Source organism: Motacilla alba, chromosome 25, assembly GCF_015832195.1.
Source record: "Motacilla alba alba isolate MOTALB_02 chromosome 25, Motacilla_alba_V1.0_pri, whole genome shotgun sequence".
Classification (NCBI taxonomy): domain Eukaryota; kingdom Metazoa; phylum Chordata; class Aves; order Passeriformes; family Motacillidae; genus Motacilla; species Motacilla alba.
In genome coordinates, this window is record NC_052040.1 from 1,013,060 (window position 1) to 1,023,839 (window position 10,780).

General features: G+C 60.5%; 2 protein-coding genes across 11 annotated transcripts in view; one reads left to right on the forward strand and one right to left on the reverse strand.

The window, feature by feature from the left end:
* UBAP2L (ubiquitin associated protein 2 like) overlaps positions 1-4,402 on the reverse strand; it is a 29,171-nt gene extending 24,769 nt beyond the window's left edge. For 9 of the 10 annotated variants that reach the window (XM_038161742.1, XM_038161741.1, XM_038161740.1 and 6 more), the window contains exons 1-2: positions 4,330-4,402; positions 499-628 (exon numbers count right to left, since the gene is read on the reverse strand). In XM_038161742.1, the coding sequence (XP_038017670.1) occupies positions 499-588 (90 nt within the window). In that variant the 5' untranslated portion in view covers positions 589-628; positions 4,330-4,402. Of the gene's footprint in view, positions 1-498; positions 629-4,087; positions 4,226-4,329 lie in introns of those variants that run through there. The other variant, XM_038161735.1, reaches the window with a different exon arrangement.
* A 59-nt stretch (positions 4,403-4,461) lies between these two features.
* On the forward strand, positions 4,462-7,287 carry C25H1orf43 (chromosome 25 C1orf43 homolog). Its single transcript, XM_038161767.1, has 7 exons — positions 4,462-4,622; positions 5,017-5,118; positions 5,299-5,407; positions 5,538-5,591; positions 5,800-5,966; positions 6,081-6,139; positions 6,801-7,287. The coding sequence occupies exons 1-7, from the start codon at positions 4,554-4,556 to the stop codon at positions 6,997-6,999; spliced, it is 759 nt and encodes a 252-aa protein (XP_038017695.1). The 5' UTR covers positions 4,462-4,553; the 3' UTR covers positions 7,000-7,287.
* Positions 7,288-10,780: the final 3,493 nt, after the last annotated feature.

Genomic DNA, 10,780 nt, shown 5'->3' on the forward strand with positions numbered 1-10,780 from the left:
GTTCCCTGCAAACCCAGGAATCAGTATGGCAAAGACAAAGCACAAACAAGGGTCAGAGAAGGAGAACTCCAGGGAGAAGGTGAGATGAAAAAGAAGCAAGAAGAGGAGTCTGGAAGAAAGGGATATATCTGTCAGCCTCATGGCACCAGATGAGCAGCAGCCACCCAAACCACATCTGTTTTGGGGCAGACCTTACCACCACCACACCACCAAGACCCACTGCAGGTGGCTTCTCAGCCACTTAACACTCATTAAAGCATGTGAGGAACGGACAAATGGAAATAAATGGAAATAAACAAATGGAAATAAAACCAAATCTCAGCATCGGCTCCCACTTGGAGACAGACACGGAAACCCCAGTGCCAGCAGCTGCCCAATTAACCCGACTCTGGCACCTTGTGACACACGGGGAGCTCATCAGGCCAGCCCAGCTGCCAGCACTGGAGCAGCCAGGTCCCCACCTGGAAGGCAGCTGCTTTCTCTGGCCACTGGCCTTACCTGCGGCCGCTGCTTGTGCTGCGTCTGGCTCTGTGTCTGTGTCTGCTCCCAGCTGCCCCGGGCTCGGGTAGTGCCCACCGATGTCATCATTTACAGTATATACAAATAACAGTATTTACAAGGTAGAACTCTGCGGTGGGGCAGGGGAGAAGAGAGAACGGACCGTTAGACACCACAAAAAAACCCAAAAGGCAGCACCAAGACTGAGCAATCACGAGGGTAACGCAGCCAGTATGGCTGCTGTAGGTCCCCACCCCTCCCAGCACTTCCCCAAAACCACAGTGGGCCAGGCCGCCATCACAAAATGGCCACTTGTACTTCTTGAGGTTTCTCTCCGGATGCCACGGCAGAGTGCTCCAGATGGAATATCAGCTGCATCCAGGTGGGAGCAATTGGGCACCGGGAGCCAAAGGAAAATCACAGACTGGTGTGGGTTGGAAGGGACCTTGAAGCTCATCCAGTTCCTGGATGGGCAGGGACACCTTCCAACAGCCCAGGTAGCTCCAAGCCCCATCCAACCTGGCCTTGGACACTTCCAGAGGTGGGGCAGCCACAGCTTCTCTGGGCGAGCTGTGCCAGGGCCTCACCACCCACATGGTAAAAAACCTCTTGCTCAGGTAATCTAGATTGACTCCCCTTCAGTTTGAAGCCATTCCCTGGACTTGAGGCAGACAAAGAGTTTAACAACTTCTTGTTGGAACACGTGTCAGCGGGCACAGATCTGCCACCTGCCCAAGCTGAGGCTGTGGCCATCAAATGGAGCAGGAAGGCTTGGAAAAAAGCATCACTTGAAGGACAGAGCATCTCAGAGCCTCAGACACATCAGCTACTTCCCCTTCTCCTTTCTTGCCTTTAAAGCAAGGCAGGGGAAGCAAAAATGCTCCAGCAATAACAGGTCTGTGGAATTTTTGTTTTAAGGAAAACCTGCCCTGGCAGAAATGCCTATTTTTGCTTTTTAAAATTATTCCCTTGAACTGGAAAACCAAATTTTTTCCAAGTATTCTTCATCACAAACATACTAAAAAAGTGAATAAGATGTCTGCAAGGAATAACAGCCAGTAACACTGTTAGGTAACACTGCTTGAGGCAAAAAAATCCCAAGAAAAGTCTGAGTGTCCAAAGCAAGCAGAGTTTTCTAACCTCGCACTGGGCCTCAGGGCAGGGGGTGTTGGAAAGGGATTAACACTGAGGTTTTACCCTCTCTAGTGCCTTTCAGGCAAAAAGGATGCGAGAGACATCCCACAGCACTTGCCAGGACTCACAGCTCCTGAGCCCCTGAAATTTCAACAATGACAGAATTCACATTGTTGTGTTTTCATTACTAAGACTGCAAAGCCTTCCCCCAAAGCAGCAGGACCTGCTGCTGCACCCCAGGCAGACATGAGAAGGAGCCACAGACAAGTGCAGAAGCAGGGAGCTTAGTGAGACAATCGGTGCAGGATCTGACCCGAAACACTGCTGTGGGAAAAACACGGCGTGGCAAGGAGGGAGCTCACAAGCAGCACTAGCAAACGGTGCAGGAAAAGCTGGGGAACCTCCTGTTGAAGTACTCAACTGGGTGAGAAATCCCTCCTGAGAGCAGGGAGGCCCTAACACTGCCTCTACACTCCCCACACCTGCTCCCACCAGGGCCTGGCCTTTCCCTGTAGGTAAGTTTCTCTGCGATTGCTCCTGCAGCTCCCCACAAAACCTCCAAATCCCCTCTTCACAGCCACCCTCAACTCAACACCACAATTTACAGCTACACAGCGCCAAGGACCCTTACAGGGAACAATCCAAGCTACCAGGAGCCCCAGAGGGACAGGGGAAGAGCACCAAGCCTGCACTTCTGCCAAGGCAGAGCAGGAAAAGCCTTCCATCCCCAGCCATGCGCAGGCTCAGCTCCCGTGGCATATATTTATTTTTGCTTTCTTTCCAGTTGTAAGTTTCACACACCGTTCCTTGCATTAAAGCAACCCCCGACAGCAGAACCACAGGCCCAGAGGGAAGTGATTCCACACATCCACAGAAACCCGAGCTGCAGCTCCAGCAGACCGAGCCCAAACCTCGTGCAGCCCAGGCATTGCTCAGCAGCTGCCACCAGCAACACAAGCATTTGTCCTTCCACGTGCTGAAAACCCTTAAAAAAACCATCTCCTGTAAAAACCTCAGCCAGAGCCTGACTCTGGTGAGGCTCTCAGGTGAGGAGGTGTCCCCATGCAGAGCCCTGGGGAAAGAGGACTTGGCTGCTGGGAACTTACTCCTCCCTGGGGATCAGCTCAGTGGCAGCAGGGACCCGCAGAACCCCATTGCCTGCGCTGCCCCACAGCTGCAAGAAAGCTTCCCAGACCAAAGCTGCTCTCACCAAAAGCATTTCACCTCTCCTCTTGAAAGAGCAAACCCGCAGCCGTGCGCCGAGAGCTGTGAGAGCAGCTCCAGCCCACACTGGAGCATCACACTGAGCAGGGCTCACAGCTCTGCACTCCAGGACTCAGGGAAAACAAAGGAGTCTCACAGCCACAGGTTACAACACCCTCATCAGATGAGACATTTGCTGTTACCCCCTTTCCTGCTCAGCCCTGCCTTCCCAGCAGGCCTAAAGAGGAGAGTCTCAACTACACAAGCCAAGTGAGGCGTCTCCAGAAAACGAGGGGATACAAAAATGTAACAAACTGTTCATTTTATTAGAAACGTCAGGTAAGTTACAGTTTCAGAACCAGGATCTGTAGGTCCCATGGCAGTGCCAGACCTGCTGGCTGCTGCTCGCCCTGGCACATCCCACTTTCGGTTTCCTGATGTGTTAATACAGAAAAATGGTATTTTCATCCCGTTCTGACACAGCTTAACAACGCGTGCAAAAAAGTTCCAAAGCCCAAAAGGAAAGGGCCAGAGAAGGCAAAGCTTTTCCCGCAACATGGGGCAGAACGAGGACAAAAAAAAAAAAGGGTTATCAATACGATAAGTTTCCCCCAGAGCAAAGACATGGTGGCCGCAAACCGAACCATTCCATGGAGGCAAAGCGTGAGTTTTTAGGGAGATACTCCCGGATATGCCATCGGAGACCCCCGACTTAGTATGGACAGGCAGCGCTTTGCTCGGGAGACTTCCGGGCCGGAGGGCGCAAGCAGAGCCCCCCGGCCGGGCCGGAGGGACGCGGAGCAGGGCGGCACTGGCGGGCCGGGGCTCCTCCAGGACCCCCGAACCGCCGTTGCCCGGGAATTTCACGTGGGCAGCGGAACCGGCCGCGCCACGGCCCACGGGGCGCCGCCGAGGAGCGGCGGCAGCAGCGGGGCCTGGCGGCCCGCAAGGAGCCCGGCAGGGCGGGAGCACGGCTCCCATTGTTACCGCCGCCGGCGGCGGGGACGGGCGGGCCCCGAGAGCGCGGCAAGGTCGGAGCCGCCCGACCCCGCGGCCCAGCCCGCGGCTCGCAACGAGGCAACGAACCGGACCGAAGCGGAGGGCGCCGGCGGGGCCGGGCGGGAACCCCCCACGGCGGCGCCAGGCCGGGCCCGCAACGGAGAGGCGGGCGAGTTCGGGCCGCTTCCGCCCTCATGGCCGCGGCCGCCATTTCACCCCCCCCACCCGCACCCGGCCCGCCCGCCCGCCTCACCTGCGGCGGCCGCGCGCTACGCCAGCCCCCGGCTACGGCCCGGCCCACTAGGCCGCGCGGGGCCCAGCGGCGCCGGCGGCGGGGCTCAGAGCCGCCCCCCCCGGGGCACCGGGCGCAGCTGGGCCGGGTGGGCGGGAGGCGGCGAGGCCGGGCGGGTAGGGGGGCGGCGGCGGGAGCCGGTGGGGGCGGGTTCGGGGGGCCGCGCGGTACCGGAGCCGCCGCCGCCGCCGCCGCAACTTTACCTGGGTCCGCCCGCACTGACAACTCCCCCGGCCCCGCCCCCGGCACGTGACCGGGGCGGGGCGGGGCTGCCCACGCCGAGCACGTGACGCGCGCGCGGGGCGGCTGCGGCGGCCCCGTACGGGTCACGTGATCGGGGAGGGGGACCGCCGCTTTCCGGTCACGTGGCGGGCGCGCAGGGCGGCTTCGCGGCCGCCATGTTGTGCGGCCCCGGGCCGGGCCGGGCATGGCGGGGGCTGGCAGCAACTGGCTCTCGGGGGTCAACGTGGTGCTGGTCATGGCTTACGGCAGCCTGGTGAGGGGCCGGCGGGACTGCGCGGGGCGGGCTGGCGGGGCTGTGCGGCCCGGAGTGTCCGCGGAGCCCCCGCGAGGCTGAGCCTGGCGCGGCCGCGGAGCTGCCGTGGGCCCGGGCCCGAGGGGGCGGAGAGGCTCCCGTGAGGCCTGGCCCGGACTGTGTGTGGGGGAGCGCCCGTGGGCTCCCGGGGTCGGTGGTGCGGGGAGAGGACGTGAGCGGCGGCCTCTGTGGAGATCGGGAGGGCGTGGGGCTGACCCGAGTGTCCCTGGGGCTCCCAGCGGGCTGAACGGGGAGCGCTGTGCTCGCCGGGCTCGGAGGGGCTGGCGGGCACAGGCTGGCTGTGAGACCTCCCCCCCCGGAGCCTGCCTGACCCCTGCCCGCTGTGGCTCCGCAGGTCTTTGTGCTGCTGTTCATCTTCGTGAAACGCCAGATCATGCGCTTCGCCATGAAGTCCCGCCGCGGCCCCCACGTCCCTGTGGGACAGCACGCACCCAAGGTGGGTATTCTCCACTCCCTCCACCCCTCCGTGCCTGGAGGGACGTGCAGGAGCTGCTGCCTCGGGGTGCTGATAGGCGGTGGGGAAGCTTTATCTAGGGCTGTTCTTATCCCTTCCATCCCACAAACAAAAGGAGCGGTCTGTAAATTGTTTTTTTGTTTTTTTTTTGCTGCTGTACAGGATTTAAAGGAAGAGATTGACATTCGACTGTCCAGGGTGCAGGACATCAAGTACGAGCCACGGCTGCTGGCAGAGGACGACGGCCGCCTCCTGCAGCTGGAGACACCAGGTACCTGCCCTGTTCCCGGGGCCAAGCCACGCCTCTGACTGCTCCTCTTGGTGTCCTTCTCCTGTTTTCCCTTTCCCCCCTTCCCTGCCAGGTTTGCAGAGGTCTCAGTTTGTGCTTTCCCTTTCTCCAGGCTGCTATAACTACCTGTACAGGATGAAGGCACTGGATGCAATCAGGACATCAGGTAAGGGAGCCCAGGGCGAGAGTGGGAGCAGAGGGACCCTGTATGAGGGTGCCAGCAGCCCTCACTGGGGGGTAGCAGAGTAGCAGTCACTTGTCCCACTGGTGGCCTGAGGGTTGGCTTGTTCCTTGTGCTGGATGTGGCCATGGATGGACGTTTATCCTGACCGTGGGGATGAGTATGAGCATTTTTACCTGGTTTTTTTTTGCAGAAATCCCTTTCCAAGCAGAGGCTCGCTACCCAAAGTCTTTAATAGGGAAGAACTTCTGTGCCTACCTGCTGGAGCTGCGGAATTCCAGCAGCTCCTTGAAAGGCATCCGCAAAGCCTTGATCGACACCTTGCTGGATGGCTACGAGAGCGCCCGCTATGGCACCGGGGTGAGTGCTGGGGGGCACTGGAATGTTTGGGGGGCATTCCTGTGCCCTGCTGGCACCGAGTCACTGCCCTGACTTCGGCCTCATCTCCCGTGGTCTTTCCCTGTTCGTCTCCAGGTCTTTGGGAAAACGGAATATCTGAAGTATGAGGAAGCTCTGAATGAACTGGCAAACATGTAAGTGCTGGTGGGTTGCTGGGCCCCAGCAGCCCGTGGGAAGGGGGGATCAGAGATGGGTGTAGGGCACAGGTGTCATCTTGTCGTAATACGACACGGACACTGCTGCTCACCAGGTGAACAAAAAAGAGGGCCCTTTATTTTCTGACTCCAACATTTATAGTTTTCCAAAAGTGACAGTGGATTGGAGGGTGACAGTGCCACCTCTCCAATGACACTGGACAGACCAAGAGTCCGTCAGTTCTCTCCTCCTCCATGAAAGAATGCAAAACATAAGTTGTTTACAGAACTGTGTGTGAGAGAGTTTGTTACAAGAATGCAAACATCAGAAGGCTTAGCAAGGTCTTAGAAAATCAGGGTGACGTCATCTGAGACAGGAGATGGGCTGTCTGTGTCCATCTGTCCGTCTGGGTTCACTCCCCCCTTGCAGTCCATCCGTCACTGCACTTTTGGGTTTGTTCCATGGTCACAGTCACCATTCCTGCTTGTCCTGACCCCTTCGAGTCAGGGACTTGCTCACAACCAGTAGCTTTACATGCCAGGACCTCAGTGAGCGCTGTCATCACGAAAGCAGATTTGCTTCATGTTGGACAGACAGACAGACAGGCTGAGCAGCTGCTCTGGGGCAGCAGCAGTGATGGTGCCTCTTCTCTGCCCGCAGCACCAAGGCCCGGGGCGGCAGCAGCCAGCGGCAGCACCAGTCAGCAGTGAAAGACCTCACGCTGTCCCCTGAAGTCTCCAACCCCACCACCATCCAGGTCACCTACCTTCCTTCCAGCCAGAAGAGCAAACGTGCCAAACACTTCCTGGAGCTGAAGAGTTTCAAGGACAACTACAACACGCTGGAGAGCACCCTGTGAGCGCGCGGGGGCCTGGCGCACTGGGTGTGCTGGGCGGGTCGGGGCTGCAGCGCTGAGAGGAGCCGGCTGCACTCTCAGATCTCCCCCTCACCCTACTTTGGAGGTCATCACTCGGCGGGAGCTCCATTCCAGCTGCTGGAGTTTGGCCCTCACCAGGAGCCTGTTCTGGAGCTGCTGAGCCCATGGGGATCAGCCCCACGGCCTTCTCTGCTGCAGGCTTACGACTCTCCAGCCTTTGAGTCCTGCATTGTCTTGGACCCTGTGAATAAACTCATGAGCTTGAGCTTATTTATAAAGACATGGATCCCAGCCAGCGCTCCCCTCCGCCCGTCCTTCCCTGCGGCAGCTGATGTTTGTCCGTCCTGTCCGTGAGGGTCTTGGGCGCTGGAGCCACTTGTCTGTTTTCTTCTGAAGGGTGAACACTTTTCCCCGTGAGGTCGTTGTTCCTGCTGTCAGCCCTTCGTGCCCGGCCTGCCCGTGCGCCTGGACGGGGTAGGAATAGTTTGGTGCCTGTCCTTAGCACCTTGGCTGAGCCGCCGCTTTGGGCTGAGGTTTCTCCTCGTTCTCCTGCAGCCGGCCATTCGGGGACGTCTCGAGCGGACAGAGCGGCGTTAAACGTCCCTTCTGTCCTGCCAAGGGGGTGTTTGCTCCCACTCTCACCAGCGCCTCGCATGCCAGCGTCTGCCGAGCTCCCCGGGCTGAAATCTCGTGGCGCCCGCCTTGAGTGCGTCCTGTCAGGCTGAGGACGGCGCTGGCAGCTCACCCGTCACTGTGGCGTGGGCAGCGCGGAGTGGAGGGCGCAGACCTCGGCACTTTTTAATTACTGTTTAATAAAACGACAGTTTAGCTCAAGTAGGTTGTGTGCCACTGGCTTCTGACTGCAGGGCCCTGTCCCTCCCCCGATCCCGGGCTGCGTCCCTCCTGAAGCTGCTACGAAGTAACCAGGCTGCTGTGGTGACCGAGATGCCGCTGCGGTAGCTGGCATACAGTGATGGCAAGCAGGGTGGCACCCTTACAGTAACTGGAGGCTGTTACTGTAACCAGGGTGCTGTTGGTGCCCCGGTGCTCCATGAACACCCTGGCCGTTGCAGGGGGCCGTTGCAGAGGCGCTGGCCATGGCAGCAGCGAACAGCCAGAGCTCCTCGCTGCGGCAGGAGGAGGTCAGGCGGGGCAGGGGCTGGGAAGATGGAAACTGTCCTGGGAGCAGGGGGAGACAGTGGGCTGCAGTGTGCCCTGGTGCAGGTTAAACCCTGGGCCTCACAAATGTTGCTCTTTGTTGGCAGGCCCAGGCGAATGGGAATGCTGGAGCAGGGTTCCTGAGGAGGTAGAGCGCCCTGGGGGCTGAATCCCCCGTACTGCTGGGGAGCTGTGGGCAATGAGGAGCTCCAGCACAGGGCAGGCTGGGGGGAACGTCTCTGCATCCCTGACCTGCCCACCCTGTGTCAACAGCGCTGGGCAGGGGGCCAGGGAGCACCCCAAGTGCTGGGCATCGTCCCTCGGGGTGCTGCAGTGGATCATGGAGTCGGGGCTGAAGAAGCGCGTGGAGTTGGAGCTGCACCTTGCCGGCAGGGAGCAGGCAGCGGTGAGGCTGGGTGGGCATTGCCTGGGTACAGCTGGGGTCCCCTGTCCCTCTGCTGCCGGGGGTGGGTGCCCCCCTTGTCCTGGGGAACAGTGTCTCCCAGGAGAGCCTGGGGGATGGCGGGTTCAGCACTGCCCCTGCACCTGGCAGATCCGCCGAGACGCCCTGTGCCAGCTCGTCCTGGACGAGCGCCTACAGCACCAGCAGGAGCTGTGCCAGCAGGGGAAAGCCTTCTACGTGGAGCGGCTCTGAGTGCTCAGCCCAGCGTGTGGCACTGGCCTGGCATCGCCCGGCTCCTGACTGAGAATAAAACGTGTTGAGCAAGACAGGCTGCGTCTGCTGCATGTGAGGCATGGGACAGCCCAGGGCAGCAGTGGGGGGAAGACAGAGCCCAGCACAATTCCTGTGGCTGGGATCCAGACAAGTCGCCTGCAACCCTGGCTGCCCTGGATCCGATGCCCTTCATCTTGCCCATGGCTGTGCCAGGAGATGGCAGCACGGCCGGCATGCCTCACCAGGCTGGGTGCTCCACGCCCAGTCCCTGTCCCAGCACGGGTCCTGCTGCACCACAGCACTCCTGCCTGTGTGGCACAGCCCTGCAGCAGCCGGGAGAGGAACCTGGCTGGGCTGGGTGCAGTGCTGCCCGTCCCATCCAGGCACCCCAGGATCCCTGTCTGCTCCCCAGCTGGGAGGGCCCTGTCCCCCACCTCCCATCCCTTCTGCCTGTGCCTGACCTTGGTGTCTCCCAGCCGCAGGGCCCATCAGTGCCTGCTCTGGCTCTGCTTATTGACAGGGCTGGCGGCTGCTGGGCCAGCTCCCCCCCGCACGGCCCTTCATTAGCTCGGCTGTCGGGCTGCATCACATCACCCAGCGCCACGCACACGCCCCCGGCTCTGGCACCGCCGCTGCCACGTGTGTCCCCGCTGTCCCCACTGCCACCTCATCGTGTGGCCACCTCAGGGGGCTGAAAAGCCCCTGACCCGCAAGGCCAGGCTGTGTCCCTGTCTTTCCCATGGCGCTCAGGATTCTGGCTGCCCCGTGTCCTGTCCCATCTGTCCCCAAAAGCCTGAGCCCCACAAAGCCTCCGGTGCCATTCTCGAGGCTGATGTGTCCCACGGCAGCAAAGCACTGCTGTGGTGTGGGAAGGCTGTGCTTCCAGCACTCCATGATATCCCACATGCCTTCATCACTGGGCACCACCACCCTGGTCCCAGCAGCTGCCTCAGTGTGGATTGGGGTCCTGCCTCTGTCACCCACCATAGGTGGGGCCACGTCCTCAGCACGGATGCAGCAGGGTGGCAGGCAGCCCCTCCAGCTGCTCCTTGGAAGAGATACCCCAGTGAGCTCCAGCAGCTCCCCCAAAGCAAGGGGATGTGAGGCACAACTCCCCCGTCGTGTCAATGGGGCTCGTCCTTGGGCAGGGTCATGAGCAGCCCCTTGGTGGCACAGGGCCCACAGGCCAGGGCTGGCCCCCAGTATTGACAGCCCTGCTAATGACAAGGGAGTGTCACCAGGGGCAGGAGCAGGCGGCGCGGGGCCATCGACCGCATCGACCGGCAGCGCTGGGCGGCAAGGGCGCGGGGGTCCCTGGAGGGGGCAGGGGGACGTCAATGGGTGGTAATTAATGGGAACGAGGCCACGTGTGCAGGGCCAGGGCTGTCGCTGGCCACGTCCCTCCGCTCGGTGCAGCCGAGCGCGGTTATAAACGGCGGCCGGGCGACCCCCAAGCCAGAGCACGGCAGTCCCCCGAGCCAGCCCAGGTAAGACGGTGATGGATGTGGGGTCCCTTTGGCCCCAGCGCTGCCTGCCGTGGCATGCTGCTCCGTGCCAGGAGACCAAGCCTGCACTGCCCTGCTCCGGCTCCATCCCAGCCACAGGACGCCTCCTGCTCCAGCACTGCATCCCGAGCAGCCCAGTACCAGCACAGCTGCCCAGCAGGCTCCAGGCACTGAGGTGAGGCTGGGTGCTGCCTCTGCAGTGCCTCGGGGGTCATACCTGGATACCACTCCCGCCCCAGCTCTCAGCATATTCCTCTTTTTCTCTTACAGACAGCTGAGCTCCGGGTCCTCCCACCTCCGTCTGCCTCTGTCTCTGTCTGATATGTTTGATATTAGGTTGTTTTATTGGAAAACCAACTAAATATCAAACATATTCTTACAGCGCCAGGGACGCCCAGCACTGACTTGGCCAGATGCTGCCTGT